We start from the raw sequence: 20,449 nt of genomic DNA on the forward strand, positions 1-20,449 counted from the left end.
AAATTTTAGTCCTATTTAGGTTAATCAGTACCATTTTATTAATGATATAACATTTTTTAAATTATCGTGCCAGTTATTATAATTTCAAAAAAAAGAGAGATGACAGTATCAATGATATGTATTACTTTTTCATATGTCAATTTGTCCGCTAAATAATAGCGCACTTATATCTTACTCAAGTCCGTAAATATAGCAAAGCAACTGGGCCAATATTTACACAATATAGATTGAGTTTCTTTCCGGATCTCACACTCTAGAGTCTGCAGACCGACTAATTCGAGCTGTTTAATTTAAATCTTGCGATCTTCATTAGTCCATCCACTGTTCCACCTCACGCACAATCTCTCTCTCTCTCCAACGTCCATATATCTCTTTCTCTTGAAGGGTTTGGATTGCTTTGTGGACTTTGGAGTGTGAGATCTGAAGAGGATCTCAATCACACAGTATGTAGGACTCACCAGAAAACAGTAATATTATATTCTTATTGTGAGAGTCTAATGCACTATTATGTGTATACAAATGAATTTTATGAAGAGTCAACCTAACCAATGGTGTTTCGACCAAAAAAAACAAAAAAAAAACCTAACCAATGGTGTTAACCGCCCTCTAATATTTTGGTCGCCTGTTCTTTTTGCCACAACATACATATGAAACAACTTTTCTTCCTCCATCAACGATTTTACGATCCTCGATCACCCTATATACCTAGTGATATATCATTCAACATTATTTTCAGGTTTTTTTATGTGAACGCTTGATCACCCTAAGGGACATTCTTCCTAAGAATATTCTATAAATACATTTCAACGATCAGAATAATTTAAATTTTAGATTCTCATTTAAGGGTTATTTTGGTAAAAAAATCATTAAATCCAAATTTATGGTGGTTTAAAACGTACAAAAAATAATTGGCCATTTAGCTGATTTTTGACAAAAATAACCTTTAAAAAGAATATCTAAAAATTAAACAGTTTCGATCATTATACCATGCACACTCTAAAATAAGATGTTTTCAAGAAAGTTCGCATTGTATTAACAGGTGAGAGGAGAGTGAAAGCAAAGAGTAGAGTTTAAGTGGGATGGCCACAAGGGTATAGTGTACACGTCACACTGGTTGATCGTGCTGGCTAATCCTTCCTATTCCACTCCACTACAATTAAAACAAAGAATTTTATGCTCTAGTTTCTTCTATGCTGAAATCACCAATTCACCGCCACAAAATATAATCTTGTTAATTATGCTAATCGAGGCACATGATGCCATCTCCCACTTAACACATTTTTTGGAGAAAGATTTGGCTCTTTAAGGTTGAGAAGAAACTTTTCTAATAATAAGACCATTTAGTCATCGAACTGTATAAAAACAGATGAATTGATTCGGTAAAAATATATAAACTGTGTATCTATTTTCTACAATTGATTGACTAAATGATCTTAGTTTTAATTGATTTTTTTACAGAGAGATGACCTCTACAAAATAATTTATAATATAAATTGTTTCGATTGTGGGAACAAAGTTCTATAAATAGGTCACGAGTATTTTCATATGGAACTTCTCATGAACCTTAAGGACCCAAGCTCTTCTCTTATTTTTAGAGGTGTGATATCCATACACCCTTTTTTACTTCTCTCACACCTTTTTGGTTTTCGACCGTCGGATCGGATGAATTAAAGAAGATCACGGACATAAATTAACAAGGGTGTATAAGAAGTAAAAAGGGGTGTGTGGAATAGCACACCCCTATTTTTATGATGAAGACTTCTCTTTAAACTTGTATGGCGCCTGCCAAATCGTTGATATTGAATCAGAGGAAAAGCCAACATTTTAATGTAGATATCGCATGTGCTGTGTTGTTAGAGAAGTAAACAAGATTTGTGGTCTTGGTAAATGGTTGCTATCTAGCTGGTATGAAGTTTGCTCTTCTAGCAAATGCACAAAGCATAAGGGAAAAAATAGGAAGAACACGACGAATAATGCAGATATTCAACACAAACACTCATGAGCTCTAGTAAAGTGGAAGATCCTAAACTCAAATCTTGATCATTATGCTAGAAACCACTATACACGATATATATATATATATATATATATATATATATATATATATATATATATATAGGTATTATAGGAAGAAGAGTTTTCTTCTTCTTTTCTTTAAAGGAAATGAACGGAAATAGGGTTAAGAGTATCTCCAAGGAACTAGCTAAATGCATGTTGGGGCGCCACATCAGTAAAAATTCACTTCAGTTAACTAGTTAAATATGCACTAGCTAGGCAAATGCATTTTGGTGCACCACATCAGTAAAAATCCACTTCAGTGAACTAGCTAGATAAACATGCCCTAGCTAGGCAAATATATTTTGGTGCGCCACATCAGTCAAAATTCACTCCTGTTAACTAGATAAATATGCGTAGGCAAAAAAATCCAGTGTCAAAACCATTTTGCCTTGTTGAGTAAGGAAAATTATACCCTAAATTTTTTTTATACAACGGCATATTTACATTACTAAAAGGTAAGAGAATATAATTATGCAAATCCAAACACGATCATATCATATTTTCTAGACATTTCTCTAACAAATTGACTAATCCATTATAGTGACAAGTTTTTCATGAGGCAAATACTGAAGGCAAAGTGCCGCATAGGCCACTCAGAGTATTTATTTGCATCAAAATGTTTCCTCATCCCTTGGAGATGCCCCAAGAAAGAAAAAGTATGCATGAATGAGAAAGTGGGTTAGTAATCCCTAGCGTTAGCCTAAGCAGTGAGGACGAGTATAAGTTAGAATAAAAGTTTTAAGGCTTCGTTACTTTACTACTCTTGATTTGAAAAAATTAAAAAATTTATAATAAATACAACTAACACCTTATTTGATTGACAAAGAGAAACGTTTTAAATAATCACTAGCAATTCTGAATAAATAAGCCTGTTAGATTAAAAAAGAGATTTGTGGTAAGACAAAAATGAAGCAGTGAGAGAAAAGCGTAAATCCTAGAGTATAAAAAAAAGTTTCACATCATATCAAGTTAATAAACTTCGAAAAATCTTCATAAGCCGGAAAAATATAAATCTACCAAAGCATTAAACAAATTCCTCAGAGTATGTAATATCTACCAAATAAAATGAATCTACCAGACCATATATCTTCTCATTTTAATTGAACAAAAGGGAAAGTCTTAAAGTAGCTAGGGCACACTTAGGGCACACTTAGGGCACCACTAAGACCTAAAGTACAGTTTCTTCCTATTCTATTACTTTCCAAGCTTTGTCCTCATGTGCTTTAACTTTCCCTTGGCTTCTACACCTCATATGGCCACTAGCTAATATTGTCAAGGGTCACTAACTAACATCCATAATTGCTCAAATTGGAAGAAGAAGCAGCTAACTAGCTAGTGATCTCCATCAGTTTATTCCCCTTTTTCCACACCATACCAAGAGAAAGCTAATCTTCTTTGTGGAAACATTCATATTTAGATTGTAACGTGGAATAATGTTCTCCTATTACATTTTTCCGTCAAACAAATACTTATATTGACATATTATAAATTTGATTTACACAAGAATCAGCTACACTAAATACCTCAATTTCACAAATTCCTCACAACAATCAATTGATTGGTGATTAAATTTGTATTAATTTTGATGAAGATGATCAAGTGATTGTGTAGCGCCTTCGCTCGTATGATTGGCTAGTTAGAAGCCTATGATATGAATACATATTATGAGAGTTGCACCAACAGATCAATCTCTTGCTTCGATTATTGCATTCAAAGTGACATCAGATCGATAAAGTGCCTTATCACAAAAAAAGCATGCGTGGAACACATGGACGGTGAAGATGGCAAGATGCATTATCATCAATATTATAATCACATATATACAATAATCATAGTCACTCAACATGGAAATGGGTAGTATATATATCAGTACTGGACAGCAAAGCTTCTATGTATAAAAAGAAGAAAACAGCAGGAGAAGGAATCAGAGAGACAAAGGCCCAAGGGAATTGAAAAAGAGAAGAAAAAAGGGAAAGGAATCATCAAAGGAGCATAATTGTTAGTGATGAAAATGGTGCAAGATCAAGAACAAATCAGAAAGGGGCCATGGACTGAGCAAGAGGACTTCCAGCTGGTCTGCTTTGTGGGCCTGTTTGGAGACAGGCGATGGGATTTCATAGCCAAAGTTTCAGGTTTGAAGGTGGCGGGAGACAAGTAATAGGTATGTTGCAAGGAGCTACCATTTAACCAACATATGTATGGTGTGGTTTTGTTACTTGTAGGTTTGAAAAGAACTGGTAAGAGTTGCAGGTTGAGATGGGTTAATTACTTGCATCCTGGCCTCAAAAGAGGAAAGATGACTCCTCAAGAAGAGCGCCTTGTGCTTGAGCTTCACACCAAATGGGGAAATAGGTTTGACCTAAACAAACAAACCATCTCAATTATTAATTCATGTTTTTCGTCATTTGTTTTCCGTTATCTAAACATTTCAATCGTCCGACTCTAACATGCTATGTTTCCAGACTATGATCAGGACAAAGAAATTATATTTAAGTCCGGAACATAGGATTTTGATTCACAACCTTATAACATAAATATCCGGAATTTTCTTAGAAACCCTAAATTTCAGTTCTTCTGAATTTGAATTTACTTGACATAGAATGAAATTTTTTGTGCAGGTGGTCACGAATTGCTAGAAAATTACCTGGGAGGACAGACAATGAGATCAAGAACTACTGGAGGACTCATATGAGGAAGAAGGCGCAAGAGAAAAAGAGGGCAGTGTCTCCCTCATCATCTTCTTCCAATTGTTCCTCCTCATCAAACATCACCACAGCTGAAGGAGGGGCAAGCTTCTACGACACCGGTGGGAAGGAAACCAAAGCATTATCAGGAGGAAAGAAAACTGGAGGAGGAGACGACGCGAAAGAAAACGAGAAAAGGGAGCAAGGGGAGTACTCACTAGACGATATATGGAAGGACATCAATCTGCCAGAAGTGAACATTATTGAACCAGTTTATGATGGCAACCTTTCTTCTTGTCCTCTAATGGCTTCTCCAACGCCGTGGGAATACTGTTCCGACTTGCTTTGGAAAATGGATGAAGAAGAAGAGAGTAAGAATATGTTTCTTCCTACACCAAGTGGTGATCACCAATTTCTGTCATGCTATGAATATGGAAAAGCATCTCTAACTGGCTGATGATGATTAGGATTTGATTTATTAAGATTTGTTCATATGTGAAATAGTGTTTAAATTAAGGAAAGCTTCTAATCTGTATAATAACATGGGTCTGATCGGCTGCACCAGCCAACCATCAGATGCAGATCACTTTGTTTTATGCATTACTAGTACTAGAGGTGGCAAATCAACTTATCGGATTGTTAATAGATATCAGTTAAGACATTTTTGATTTGATTTTACCATAATATAGAGGTGAGATTCATGATGGTGATGATGGTTTACGGTAAAATCAAACTAAATAGGTCTTAATGGGTATCCATTAACAACCAATGGGTTAATTTACCACCTCTGTAGTTCCTGTTCTCTCTTTGTCTTGTGTGTTTTTCAATTTTCAGTGAGATTAAGGAAACAGAGAACTTCAAAGCTTCCTATCATGTTGGTGTGGCATGTCCATGGAAGTATATTGTATATATGCTTTTGAGGTTTAATTTTGAATGAAGTTGGTGTAGTCTACCATATAAATTTTCTATTTTGATTTCGCTTATATATATGTTATATTATGGAAACTATATATATGCAAGGTTTTACGGAAATATATAGGGCAACGGAAAGTATGCAGACATTGTTGAAATTGTTCTGACCAAGTACAAACACTACCAAAGTTGCTTGATGGAAAATTGGAAATGATACTAGATTATCAGAGCTAGAGAAACCATAAAAAGGAATTTTATTATGCACTCATATCAAACCCATTTAACCATATTTCAAGAAGAATCTTGAATTATGAGAATGAGAACCTTTTTTTTTGGTAAAATGAGAATAAGAACCTTTCATGAAAGAAATTAAAAAGGTTCTACTATTATAGCTTTCCCAGAGATACTGTTTCGCTTTTATTTTTCAGTGGGAAAAATAAAGCTACAACTTTGTCTGCAACAAGAAAAGTAGACAAATTCTGGGTGTTATGAATTAATTACTAATTAACTGGTTTTTCATTGAACCTAATTAACTGGTTGAAAACCAAGAATTAGCATATGAACAAAGTGGGGTGGAATGAATTAATTGGGACAAAAATTTATAAAACAACGCTTAATCTTACTAAATGAGATGCTTAGTTTTGCGCACATAAATTTATAAAAGTATGATAAACGAAGAGTACACATGCTACTCAAGCTACCTCACCCAGCATGGGGAAAAACTCCTTTTGAGGAGTGGTCCAGAAAACATGGTCTTGTTATTAATCCTTTTGTTAATTAAACTTGTACTTTAGTGGTTATATGTCCAACAGTCCAAATCCATTTTCTATAAAATTTGTTTAATTATATATTAATAGAGTAGTGGTCCATTTAGAACCGCACAAACATATTCTCCAGTAACATCAACTTGTCATGCGCAAAAACCATTTAATATTTCATCATTTCATCTCCTAATGAATTAAACTCAGAAAGCATTTAGCTGGAGATCTCCTAATGATCTTGCAAATTTAGCCTCAAATCTTTCAAGAACACAGTTTGATTGCTTTACTTATTTTTTCTTTTTTGAATATAACCACTTCCTCAGTTTACAATATCAGACCAATCACAAAAGGCAGAAACTATTTACAATATCAGACCAGTCACAAAAGGCAGAAACTATCTATCAATGTGGAAACATGATTCATACACAGGTCTTTATTAGAAAGGATCTCCATTTTTGGTTAAAAATAGGGACTAATTGTATGGCTCACTCCACATCGAACTTCAACTATTCGAATTGTCTATTTTGTAAGTCTCGATTCATAGATCATTCTTGCAAAAATTCAATTTAATCCAAAACTATTTGCCTATTTACTTATCACGATGAAATTTCATTGTTTCTTGTAGAACAAAGTGTTCGTCAATTTCTTTGAACTCAATTCGATGTCTTAAATATTTCCGATTTAGTTAAGGTTATGTGAGTGGAACCCACCTTATTTTGCATGCCATGGTTCGCCTCATTTTGCGTGAGCTGAGTTCGCCTTGTTTTGCATGCGTCGAGCCTGCCTAACACCCATGTTTTCTGACAAAAATGCAAATTTTTAATTTAGCAAAATATTTTTCCTGAACATTAAGTTAAACTTTCTAAGGAATTTGGAAGTAGTTTTATTGTTTATTAAGTAACAAATGTATATTTAGTGGAATACTTTAGTCGAAAACTAAAACAATAAGTGAAAAATATAGTAGTGAGCCCCAGAACATTGTCAAATGGGGTTCTACACTCAAGAATCTCAATGGAAAGCCTCACCTTAATTTTCAAAACTTCACATTGAGGCGAAAGAGAAAATAAAAGAATTGAACGATGATTTATGTACGAATTTGCAAACCCGACTGAAAACCGTAAGTGTTAGTTAATCCACGTTTTTTGTAAAAAATGCAAATTTTTTATTTTCTCGAAATATTTTCCATGAGTATTAAGAAAATCTTTATAATGTATATGGAAGTGGATTTACAATTTATTGAGCAACAAAATAAGTGAAAAATATAGAGATGTTAAAATGTATATTTAGTGTATACTTTTTAATTTAAAAAAAATAGAGATGTTAAAATTACCTATGGGTGAGGCTTAAACAAAAAATAACAAAATTTTGTTTTGTTAAATAGTCTTTTACCCTCTTTTGGTTGACAAAGAATGTTCTATTAGTATATAGTTCATATCTAGATAAAAGGAAAATTAACAAAAAAAAGGTTCAAATATCTTTAAATTTAAATTTTAAATCGTTGATTACGAGTGTTTAAATACCAATTATAATAGATTTTGTACGGAAAAATATATTTTGAAGAACATGAATATGATAGTTTGTTGTAGTGGTAAGAGAAATAAAAGAAAAATTAACAATAATTTGGATTTACTTGTGGGATTTGGATCATTTTTGTTCATTTTTCTTTTATTTCTCTTACCACTACAACAAACTATAATATTCATGTTCTTCAAAATATAATTTTTTCATGCATGGAGCCCGACTCATTTTCTGGGCACCCAGAAGTTCATCTCATTTCGTGTGTGCGGAGCCAGCCTTGTCTTGTGTGCCTAGATTTGCCTTGTTCTACATGTGAGGTGTACGCATGGTTTTACGTGCCAGAAGCTCACCCATTTTTGCATCCACGGAGTTCGCGTCGTTTTTGCGTGCCAAAATCCGTTCATTATTTGTGAACGGAGCCCGCCTTATTTTTTGTGTCATGGTTTGCCTCGTTCTGCGTGAGTTGAGTCCGCCTCGTTTTGCATGTGTCAAGGTTGCCTAACACCCATATTTTTTTACAAAAATGCAATTTTTTTTTCGCAAAATATTTTTCTTGAGCATTAAGTTAAACTTTTAAGGAATTTGGAAGCAGTTTTACATTTATTGAGCGACAAATGTATATTTAGTAGAATATTTAAGCCAAAAACCCAAAAAAATAAGAGAAAAAAATAGTAGTGACGCCCAGAACTTTGTCAAATGAGGTTCTACAATCAAGAATCTCAACGGAAAGTCTCAACTTAATTTTTAAAATTTCACAGTGAGGCGAAGTTGAAAAGAAAAAGGTTGAACGTTAATTTATGTATGAATTTGCAAAACCGACTGAAAAAAGTGAGTGTTAATCCACGTTTTTTGTAAAAAATGAATTTTTTTTTAATTTTCCGTGAGCATTAAGGAAATCTTTATAATGTATTTGGAATCAGATTTACAATCTATTGAGCAACAAGTGTATATTTAGTAAAATATTTAAGCTCAAAAGTAAAAAAATAAGTGAAAAATACAAAGGTGTTAAAATTTATATTATTTATTTATTTTTTTAAATTCGATATGTTAAAATCAATCACCTATAGGTGAGGTTTAAAAAATAGCAAAATTTTGTTTTGTTAAATAATCTTTCACCCTCCTTGTGGCAACTTTGTGGCACCCGCAAGAATTTGGATCATTTTTGTTAATTTTTCTTTTATTTCTCTTACCACTACAACAAACTATCATATTCATGTTCTTCAAAATATATTTTTCCGTGCGTGGAGCTCGACTCATTTTCTAAGCATCCGAGAGTTCACCTCGTTCTGTATGCTCGGAGCCTGCCTCGTCTTGTGTGCTTGGGTTCGCCTTATTCTACATGTGAGGTGTTCGCATCATTTTGCGTGGCAGAAACCCGCCCTTTTTTTGCGTCCATTGAGCCAGCTTCGTCTTCTGTGCGGGGTTGACCTCGATTTGTGCGACATATCCCGCCTCGTTTTTCATGCACGACGCTTACCTCGTTTTGTGTGCCAAAAGCTTGCCCCGTTTTTTGTGATATTTGAGACATCTAATTGAGTTCATTGTTTCTCAATTGAATCGTTGAAGTCTGACGTGATTTAGCAAATTGATTTGTGTTCCTTAAAGAATAGTGTTCCTTTCTTTCTCTCCCATACAAAAACTTGCAGAGAGTAAACACACAAATCAATTTGCTAAATCAGAAGTACCTCTTGGTTGTATCTGAAAATATATAACTCTTTCTTTCCAACAGTTGTGTCTCCTAATCAAAACGTTTATAACATTACTTAAAACTTAATCTGAAATTAAAATTATGGTATATACACAAGCCTAATCCACACAATTGAAAGGCCTAAGTCTTAATTCTCATTTCAAATGGCCCAAATCCTAATTACTAATATAAGAGACAAACCTAATATAGAACTGACCGAAAAATCGTGCTCTCGATGTGGAGAAATTAGTGTGGTACAGTAGTACCAACTACCATGTCACTAGTGATACTTCTATTCAAAATCTAATATGAAAATAAGGAATTTTAACGAAAAGCTTTTGGTACTGTTCACTTTAATGAAAAACTACATTTTACACTAAAAAGTCAATCCTATTACTATTCACTTTACCCTTTATTTTATTCTTATCGTTAAAACTCAAAGTTTTCAAACCCTTTTAATTAGTTTTCCTTATTTTTTTATACTGTTGAAAATCAGCTGGTTTTACTTTTTGAATTTAAAATTTAAAATTATGAAAACCGAAGAAAATTTAATAGAGAAAAACAGGGCAATAACCTCAGTTACGTTTGGTACGCAGACGGGACGGGACAAAACAAATGTTCTGTGTTATGTTTGGTACGTGCGGGACGGAATATGACAGTTGTTCCGTTTTGCATTTGGTAGCGCATGGACGGAATGGAACTAAAAGATTAAAATGACTAAAATACCCATGTTCCGTCTATTGTTTGGTACAATTTTATGCGTGGAATGGGACAAGACTTTATTATTATTATTATTATTATTTTTAAGTTGTTCAAATTTGAACACTATTATCCATAATTTGTTTTTCTTGGTCCAAATTTTAATAGGTATATGTTGTGTTCCACATGCAAACCCTTTAAAATTTGTAATTTATGTCTTCTATGATTTGTTGATGAAGTCAGACTTCCTCGAGCCAGTGAATATTGGAAGCAATGAGATTGTTAGCATGAATGAGATGGCTGAGATGGTTTTGTTCATGGTTGCCATGCAATGTTGAAAAATATATAAGTTTAATGATCATGCATGTCGTAAACGTTTTAGGGTTTAAACATTCAGAACTTAAACAAAGAAAATGAAATATCCAGAACTTAAACATGAAATATCTGAAATCAAACATTCATCCTAACTTAAAAAACAAATAATGTCTTGCTAAAGCAATAATGAAAACACTAGAAGTTGATAAAGTTCATCATACTAAAACCACAAATACTAAAACCCCAAATGCTCAAAGGCTCTCCGTAAACACTTTAATGAAATCTGGCTTCTGTGAGTCATCCAAGGTAGACCAAATACCCATTAGATCGGTATCTTTCACTAACTTCATTGAAATTCTTAGTACCTGATCGTATAGGAGACCCATGGCCTGAAGCTCAGAAGATAGTCTAGCTTTCGCTTCCCTGAAAGTAAAATTTTCACCTAATTTCTTCATTTCAGTAACAGTTTTATTCCAACATTCACTGATCACATATACAATATTTGCATCACCATCATTCCTACTCCTCTTCCTCATCCTAACAGGTTGAGATGCACTAGATGTAGCAACAGAATGAGATAGGGTAGGTGAAGGCGGAGGCATCTCGGAAGTCTCACAATCCTCACTTTCCAAACCCATATTTTCGATTGCATCTGTTGCTGATTCAGCCATATTACCCATGGCTCGGTCTCTCCCAAACACTGTACATTACCGTGGATACAATGGGAATGACTTATTTGGTTTGTAAGATGCATTGGGATGTTTCTACAATAAGAACCCAAAGAAATCAAGGTTAAAACTTTCAAAGCAACTAATTGATAAAGAATAAGAAACAAAATTTACCTTCACCCACTCCGGTAGTATTTCGTCACTATCCACAACAACACATTTTTTCTCATCATCCCAACCAAATCCAGATGTATTCATCATGTCATATGCATATGAATACTTTTCTTTTAGACGCTTCAATTTGTTTTGTATATGCTTCGGCTCTATATTAATGTCAGGAATCTATTCCCTCATCTTGGAGGCAACCATTACAAAAGTATCAGCCTTAAAACTGCCGGTCTCACACCTAACACCATCAGCAACCATCTCCTCGAGGATGGTAAGTTGTACATTCTCCTCATGATCAATCCAATTACGTGAGGTGGCCATATAATCTATCAAAGAAGCCATATATTACATATGTAACACAAATAAAATTATCAAAGAAGCCATAACATCCAAATAACTCCCAATTACCACATTATAATAACAAACATCTCAATAGTCTTGATGTTACGAATTTTCAAGCCAATTACAACTACATTGAGTCCACATCTCAATAAAAGACAATTACAACAACTACGATATCAACCAATTTTTCAAGCCCTCATTCCTCTCCACTCATCATATATTTCTCTTGCAAGATCTTCCCTCCATTGAGTCCATATCTGGCTTGACTCAACGGTTTCAATGTAGGCTAATACTTCTAGTAAATCTTCCCCTATAGGTAATTCATCAAATGCAAGCCTTGCATTTTCCTCAGGATCAACCGCCATATACATTCTGATAAAATTATGAAGTAAACTACATGCGGTGATCATTCGTCCCTAAATCTTGATTGGATAGTGGGAAGAACTTCTTAAGATAGCCCAATGTCGTTTGAGGAGGCCAAAACATCTTTCAATGACATTCCTAGTACATGAGTGTTTCATATTAAAATATTCTTCATGATTCCTAGGTGCACATGAATTATCTTCCCACTCTTGCACATGGTATCTAGTGCCTCTATACGGTGCCAGAAAACCCTCACCATTCGTATATTCGGAATCAACCAAATAGTATGTACCTATATTAGTTGATAATAAATTTTAGTTGTTGGCCAACAAAGGTAAGGAAAAATACTAGGTACTTGTCTATCTTACTAGTTGGGACCTTAAGGCCATTAGCTCTAGTAACAGCGTCACCAAGAACTCTCAAATTAGTAGTTGATCCCTCCCAACCGAATAACACATATACGAATTTGAGGTCGTGTGTGCATACGCCTAACATATTAGTTGCTATATGACCCTTCCTTGTTCTATATCTTGGTCTATCGACATCAAGCACAGTGACCTATATGTATGTTCCATCTATCGCTCTTAAGCAACCCTAGACAAAAGAAAAACTTATATTAATTAGCAACTACAAATAATAATGTTATTAATGATTTTACTATGATGATTACCTTAAAGCATTTCCATCTCGATTCCGTGCAATCCTCTAGGATAGGGGTTGGTTTTCCAAATAACACATCTTGCAAACTGAGCAATGCACGCAATACTCTGCGGATATACCGACTAATAGTTTCACCAGACCTAATGAATCTAACTTGCATTGACCTATTTTCATTGTGGTGGGCTAATATGTTAACAAAAGTAGTTACTTGCTCATCTATTGTAACATGACCATCATCTACCAATCCACCACGAGTTTGTAGTAAATCACATAAAACTGCAAATGCATTCCTATCCATTCGCAGCTCCCACAAATAGTTAGTATCACTCAATTGCGTGATACAATTTATTTCCTCTCTCCTAACATGAAGTCTAACAAATGTCCTCTGCTCTAAACTAGCTATTTCCCGTTGTCTCCTTTGTTGCTGTCTATACCTTAACAATTGTGCATTCATAGTAAAGACTTGTGCCATTATAATCCAAACGTTCAAAAGAACAAAGAATTGAGTCTCATATTCATCCATACCTTCACATGCAAAAAAAAACAACACATGAATGAGTGGGGCATCAACATACGCTAAATTCAATTTAGATACTTGGACTTGGTAAAATTAATGATAAGAGTTTTACTCCAAATTTGGTTGAATTGAAACAGAAACTCATGTGCAAATATTTTATTTTGGAATTGTGAACTAAACCGTATTTTATTCTCTTTACATTAAACCCCAAACCAACACCCAAAATTATTTCCACATGTGGTCCAGCATTGACCCTACTTACAACAATTTTCACCGCTAAGTTGGAAAGCTGCAACATGAATGATATATATGTTGAGTTTTTTTTGTCTTCCTTCTATCCTTGCATTTGTCTGTGTCCATATTCAAGATATGATGGGAGTGGTTCTTGAAAATAGAAGCAATTTAATTTGGCTTTTAAAAAAATAACACAGAACACAATCCAACAGAGGAAAATCCAAAACATGTAACCCAATACAATCCAACAGAACCCCAAGACATTAGATTTATAGATTTTAACACATAAAAATCGAAACTTGAACACTGAAAAAATGAATCCAGATAGAGATACCTCTTAATGCAGTACTGCTCAATAGGGGAATAGAAGCAGATAAATAGAGGCGGGTCTTTGGTTGTAGATGCAGTATTGGGCAGATCAAAGCACTACAAAATACAAAGAAATCAAAACAAGCAAATCTAAGGAATGTAATATTGAGAAAGTACAATCCCACAACGTAAATATTACATGGATATATACATGGGATTCCATCTGATTCATGCAACTGGTCCATGGAATGGTAAAATGCCGAAAAATCTCTGTTTCCTCACTTAACATATATGGTAGAAAACTTCTTGTGGACAGATAAAACTTGGTTTCAATGGCACTAAAAATTCACCATGCATAAAAGTGAATATGAATTTTACAGCCATAAGGGGTATATATAACAAATAAAAAGTACCCATCTATGGAAATGAAGAAAATAGAAGGGAGGGAGGGAAAAATAGTAAAGGACAAATAAACAATAAGCAACATATCCATAAGAGGATAATTTTCAAAGAGAACCTCATACCAAATAACCAACAAAACAAAATAACATATGCAAAAGTTCACCTTGGTGCTGCTGCCACTTTAGAGCCTGACCAATTAAAGCCGTCAATCTTGATGGTGGCACCACAATAACTTTCGCAGCAAGTGCTGAGAAATTCAAAAGAAAATATAACTCGTCAAAGACAACAGAAATTTCAAAGAATAAAATTCAATAACAACTACTAAGATTTTTTCCTTTGTTATCTACATTTTTTTGTCAGATTTCAAAATCTGACACCTCTGACTGTATCTCACATTTAAACTTTCCATACCTAGGGCCTGGTCTAAATCTATAAACAGGAACAATAAAAAATAAATCAAAGGAAATGCTGAACATAAAATTTAGTAACAAGAAATCTTTGCTTTTCTTATGCATTATGCCATTTTATGACCATACGAGCATATTTCAGTTCTTAGAAGTCTTCAGACAGCAAGCATATCAAACTTTTTCTCCCCAAACTATGAATTGAACCGTTATCTGAAGATTGAAGCCAATCCAAATTGTGCATTTTTTTTTCTTCTGGTAATTATGTTCCTTCAGTGATAAATTTTATCTCTAATGATAGAGGAGAGAATACCTGATGTGTTCATTGAGATTAAAAACCTACTGGAAATAATAAAAAGTTCAATTATAGAAGGGAGATGGAGTGAAATCTTGAGCAATTTGAGCACGCCGCTTTTCTTTGGTTGACTCTTGATAAGCCTGTTATAGATAACAAACCTTTATTAAGTTTTTGATAAAGCATCATACTGATTGAAGTGAAAGCACAACATACTCCAAGACAGTGGAATGAGATAGAAGCAAATAATCTAATTTAATGGCATTACAGATACCAATAATGTGGTGCATCAGTAGTTCCGGAGTGCTGAATGTTTTGAGACCTTCAAAAGAATACAAAGAAATCGAAGCACTACAAAATACAAAGAAATTTAGCAGAATCAGAAGAGGCTCGAGGACTTGGCAAAATGGAAAGCTCAGTCTAAGCAAAGCTTGAAAGTGATTTTAGGTTCTTGGAAGGGTATGCAGGTATATAAAATGGAAATCTCAGTAAATTGTTCTGTCTTGTTTTGCAAAATCCATCTACTATTGGACAAGAAGTATGTGTTCTATCGCGTATGTTTACTGCAGTTTGGTTATGATGAAATTCCATCTTCTTTTCTTTTCTACAGGACAATTTTGAGGAATTAATGACATGGAAGGATAAAGTCGAGCAACAGGTAGTGGAAATTACAAATGTGTTGAATAATATGCAAGGACCAAAGCAGATCGAACCAACCAAAGAAAACCAAAACAGGTAGTGGAAATTACAAATGTTTTGCATATTAACTGGGTGTTAATGAAATCGAAACAAGCAAATCAGAAAAGAATAATAATGCCACTTCAAATTTACATCAAAATTAGGACCTCCTGGAAGCAATTTTTTTATTTTACAAAGAAAGAGGGACCGAGAGGCTACACAAAAACAGATTGAACCTCGAATGGAGATGCAGAGCTGAAGATGCTACACGGAATAGGATGAGGAGGAAGGTTGCGAAGGGGAGATGCAGAGCTGCTACACGGAAGAGGATGATGATGAAGGTTGCGAAGGGGAGATGCAGAGTTGAAGAGGCCGGATAATAAACATGTCGGCAACCTCATAGCATTTTCAGCAATTCTAAAAACAATTTCAAACGAGCCCTAAATATGGTTAGTTTTGCAAACAAATACTCATCTAGTATCCTAGTATTCATAACTGCATGCTTCAATTTATATGAAAAAATGCAACCGTCGGTGTTGGGAGAATCGTTGATGTTGGGTTTCTATTTTTAAGGTATAGAAAACCCTATTTTTTTAAAGGAAAACTAACGAAAAGTCCTAAAAAAAATTTATTTTAATAAAAATAATAAAATAAAGGTATAAGTGAATAGTATCAGGAGTGACTTTTCAAGGTAAAAATATCTTTAACATTAAAAGTGAACAGTATCAAAAATGTTTGATTATGATTCCCTTTTTTTTAAAGGGTTTAGGGGTTAACGGGAAATATACTCTTAAGTGGCTTGCATGTTGCTCGCGTGAAAACATGAACAAAATTGTGAAAGCAAAAATTTCAAAAGTAATTTGAAGTCATAAATGAGAGTCCAGCCCATACCAAACCATAGTTGCTGAAAGTCAATAAATATCCCCTGACCCACTTGGGCCCAATCCAAGGGGTCCCCAACTACCACCATTAACCCGCCGAGTCGCCTGGATTTCTTAGTCCAACCGTTGAAAATCGGAAAGCCAGAAATGGCAAGGCTATCCAATCTCTATCTCTTGGCTTACAACTCTCTTCAGGCTGCTGCATGGTAAAACCCCCTCAACACTCAAAACCCACCTCCCCAAATTGTCAGATTTTTTTTCAAATTCATATCAAAGTTCTCTCATTGCAGGGCAGTTTGTCTCTCTCTAAGCTTGAGCAGTGCCGTCAATGGCGCCTACGCTTCTGCTGGACACCTTATCTGTCAGTATTTAGTTCTATTTTTTCAAATTCTGAAATTCTGATTAAATTAAACAAAGAAATTGTTTTTTAATGAAGTGTTGGGTTTACATTTTTTTGCTGCAGATTTGCTCCAAATGGTTCAGTTCTTGGAAGTTATACACGGAGCCATTGGTGGGTTTTCTGAAAGACCTTTTTTTTTTTTTGTGTTGAAAGAAGAAAAACCCAATATTTATATAAGGTTTATTTTTGTAATTTTGTTAAGATTATGGGTTCTGTGTTTATATGTGTTTTGAAAATTGAGGTCTGGTGCCGAGTGGAGTTGTGTTTCCTCTGATGCAATGGGCAGGAAGGGCGCATTTTCTGTACGTTGTGCGCCAAACCCATGAGGTTTTCTTCTTTTCTTTCTCTCCTTTTTATCTGTTGGCTGTTTTAATTTCAGTTTAAGCACTAAAAAATTTATGGGTTAGATTATTTGAGATAAGATGAGCTTTCTGTGAATATATTGCATGGTGAGAGTGATAAGGGGATGCATGTTTGCAATGGGACAATGGTATATTAAGCATGAACTTGAATGCATATATGGATATTTGTTCGTAGGGCTTTCAAGATCCCCATCCCAAGTTCTCGAATCAAATAAAATTGCTAGATAAGATAAATTAAGGATACTAAGTAAAGATCAATCACATATGTACTTGGAACCAGTATGCTTTATGCGGTTCACCCCAAACTGGGGTAATCCAGTGACCATGATTTGAATGGAGAAAAGTATCACGATGAAGAATGTATAGGTTCTTCCTCGTGAAAGTATAATTTTTTCTTTTCCCTTGCATTCAATCAAGAACACTGAATGTACCCCAACCTCACTGGCAGTGTAGTCTCTGTAGAGAAACTTCTGCACGAGCTTTCACACATCCTGATGTCCAGGCTCTAATGTTCCATATATACCTTTAAGAACTAGGGTTGCAAAAATAGGGTAATAAAATACAAAATATATTTCTGGTTAAAAGCCTACAAATCTAACTTGTGGCCACTCGTACTTTCTAGAGCTATAGTTTATAAGGTTGAATCTGCAGATACTAGCTCAATCAATTTTAGCATGCGATGTAGTCAGATACAGCTTCACTTGAGAAAAATTGCACAAAGAGAAATCCTAAATTCTGTAGTCCCTGCAGAAGTGCTTTGTTCTTGTCACAATATGAACATTTATGAGGTTTGCTCATTGTTCACAACTAATTGAGGACCATTGTTTTGAGCATTTTGTAGGTCCAGGAGTCGCCATCAGTCTTCATAACTTTTGTTGCTTGGAGCCTAAGTGAGGTAATTTGGTTTAATCTTTATAATGCAATCAAAATTTGTTTAACTAAATAGCGTATGTCAAACTATGATCACAAACCTGTATGCAGGTTATTAGGTATCCACATTATGCTTTTAATTGCACAGGGAGCTGTCCATCTTGGATTACCTATCTCAGGTTCTACTCTTTCTCATTATGATGATAAATTCAAAAGTTCGCATACAAGCAAATACTTACAATAACACTTAACTAAACATTACAATTCAAGCAGAAGAGGATTTTCGTTTGCAATTATAATACTTTTGGTTTCCACTAGGTACACTGCATTCATTGTCTTGTATCCTCCAGGGATGGCTGGTGAAAGTAAGTTCATAGTTTCATTAGTCTTGGGTTTCAATTTTTGGCTGCATGTACAAGTCCCCCTCCCCTTCTCCGTTGATTTCTTTCTGTAAATGGTCGGTGATTACCATGCAGCCTGGCTTATGTACCAAGCACTTCCTTTTATAAAGAAGAAGAACCTCTCCCCAGATTTCCCCGCTGGCCTCTCCTTCAGCTATTATAACTTTCTGAGGGTATGTTCTGATTTTCTTTCCACCATGATATGTTGCTTCTTTCCACTTTTCTAATTAGGCATTTTGCTGATAAAATATGCACTTAGGAATTTTTTTTATTAACATGCATTAAGCCTTCAAGTCTAAGGAAATTTGTAGTAGCTGAGGATAATTTCGTAGTTTTTCTGCTCTGCTTGGATGTGGTTGGGGTTCGATTATTATGGTTTTGTTGGGATATCTAAACTGAAGTGAGCTTCAAATTTTTGCATAACTTACCTTATTTCCTGTGCATTTACGCTTAGTGCACATTGTTATTGCGCTTCCTTGTTAACTGAGAAATTATGGATTCAGAAACTATTTGCTACTTTCTTGGAGGTTTTGGGGTGAACCCCAATTTGAAGCCTGGTTTTGGGTTGGTGTTGCACTACTAGGATATCTATTTATTTATCAAAGCTCCCCATGAAAGAAAGAAAATACGAAGTCATCGTAGGATCTCCCATTTCAAAGTTCGTATTGCCAAGCCCTTTCAGTGTCAGGTCTGTCCAGGAAAAGTGCCCTGGTTTTCTTGGTCCTCCAATGCGCCTCTATAAATATATTACTCTTTAAATCTTCCATGTGGTTCCTTCAATAAATGTTTTTAGTCTTCAATGCACACATTCAGAAGCCATGCAACAAGGGGAAACTTCTGCTCTTTTCTAACGCCTTAACTAATGTTTCAGATATTGTTAGCTTTTACCGTTGTGATTAATATCATTGGAATCTTCTTAATTCAGGTTTTGCTTGTCTGCTACCCATTCCTCTGCTTGAAACTTTACCTGCATATGTTCAAGCAACGCCAATCAAAACTGGGTAAGCACCCCAAGAAGAAGAAAAGGTGAAGGACCATTTGGTTCTTGATACCAATTATTTGCCAGTTGCTGGTGATTTAGGATTCAAAACTACATAAAGAGAGGCATGTATTGGATTTTAGTAAAATACTCGCCGTGGATTCTTGCTTCATTCTCCATTTCCCACTATGTAATTATCGAAGTCTAAACTTGTCTCTCCCATCTATTTTAGATGCCCGATCAATGTTGTCAATTCTTTCCCGATGATACTTTAATAGTATACTGGTTATGAATTTGATCTATTATGCAATTGTTTCATTGATGATATTAGTTGTTGGAAGTAAGTGATATTTTGGCACAATGTGTTGGATTTGTGATGCATGTAGTAGTGGAATTATACACTGAAGTTCTGATCCTTCTACACAAAAGTGTAATCTAGTGGCTGAAACAGATGTCTTTTGAGAGACGGGTATTTTTGCACCTCATGTGGATGGAGTCTCATCTATTTTCTAGTTAAAGTTCTATCTGTGGTCCATCCTAAGTATTGTTTTAAATGTATGCAAAACTAACTACTCGTGATACATGTTCAATTCCTCTACCACTTCTTCCTTGTCTTTCGCTACTGCGATCAAGGTCCCTGGCTATGGATGTTTGGACCAGATAGAACCGGTACCAAGGACAGGATGCCAACTAGCAGGTATGCTTTTAATCTAACTGTACATTTCTATTAAGGTCCTCTAAAGCTTTGTCTATGTGCGTAGTTCACCCTAGCTTCTACATAGTTAAAGTGGCGCCTCTATGATTAGCATCTCGAAGTGTACTGCTCTCTCTCTCTCACACTCTCACACTCTCACAAACACACACACACATACACACACAAAC

The 20,449-nt window shown here is 34.9% G+C and overlaps 2 protein-coding genes and 1 long non-coding RNA gene across 5 annotated transcripts; 2 read left to right on the forward strand and 1 right to left on the reverse strand.

Moving 5' to 3' along the window:
- The first annotated feature begins 3,902 nt into the window (after positions 1-3,902).
- LOC103421497 (transcription factor MYB59) lies at positions 3,903-5,703 on the forward strand. Of its 2 annotated transcripts, none has more exons than XM_008359542.4 (3): positions 3,903-4,190; positions 4,281-4,410; positions 4,677-5,703. In XM_008359542.4, exons 1-3 carry the CDS (start codon positions 4,064-4,066, stop codon positions 5,197-5,199), a joined length of 780 nt encoding a protein of 259 aa, XP_008357764.1. In that variant the 5' UTR covers positions 3,903-4,063; the 3' UTR covers positions 5,200-5,703. The 2 variants fall into 2 exon arrangements, with proteins under 2 accessions (XP_008357764.1, XP_008357771.1); XM_008359549.3 differs by having other exon boundaries at positions 3,974-4,219.
- A 5,057-nt stretch (positions 5,704-10,760) lies between these two features.
- Positions 10,761-16,189, reverse strand: LOC139194185 (uncharacterized). 2 transcript variants are annotated; one of them, XR_011578954.1, is made up of 7 exons: positions 15,911-16,189; positions 15,271-15,347; positions 15,015-15,139; positions 14,461-14,544; positions 13,921-14,012; positions 11,477-11,796; positions 10,761-11,398 (listed from the first exon to the last, which is right to left on the reverse strand). It is a non-coding gene; the product is annotated as an uncharacterized lncRNA (long non-coding RNA). The 2 variants fall into 2 exon arrangements; XR_011578955.1 differs by lacking the exon at positions 15,271-15,347.
- A 379-nt stretch (positions 16,190-16,568) lies between these two features.
- LOC103421525 (uncharacterized) lies at positions 16,569-19,892 on the forward strand. Its single transcript, XM_008359571.4, has 9 exons — positions 16,569-16,761; positions 16,846-16,916; positions 17,019-17,066; positions 17,197-17,282; positions 18,159-18,212; positions 18,299-18,366; positions 18,506-18,552; positions 18,664-18,761; positions 19,514-19,892. The coding sequence occupies exons 1-9, from the start codon at positions 16,703-16,705 to the stop codon at positions 19,616-19,618; spliced, it is 636 nt and encodes a 211-aa protein (XP_008357793.3). The 5' UTR covers positions 16,569-16,702; the 3' UTR covers positions 19,619-19,892.
- Positions 19,893-20,449: the final 557 nt, after the last annotated feature.

Source organism: Malus domestica, chromosome 03 (genome assembly GCF_042453785.1).
Source record: "Malus domestica chromosome 03, GDT2T_hap1".
In the NCBI taxonomy this organism is placed as follows: Eukaryota; Viridiplantae; Streptophyta; class Magnoliopsida; order Rosales; family Rosaceae; genus Malus; species Malus domestica.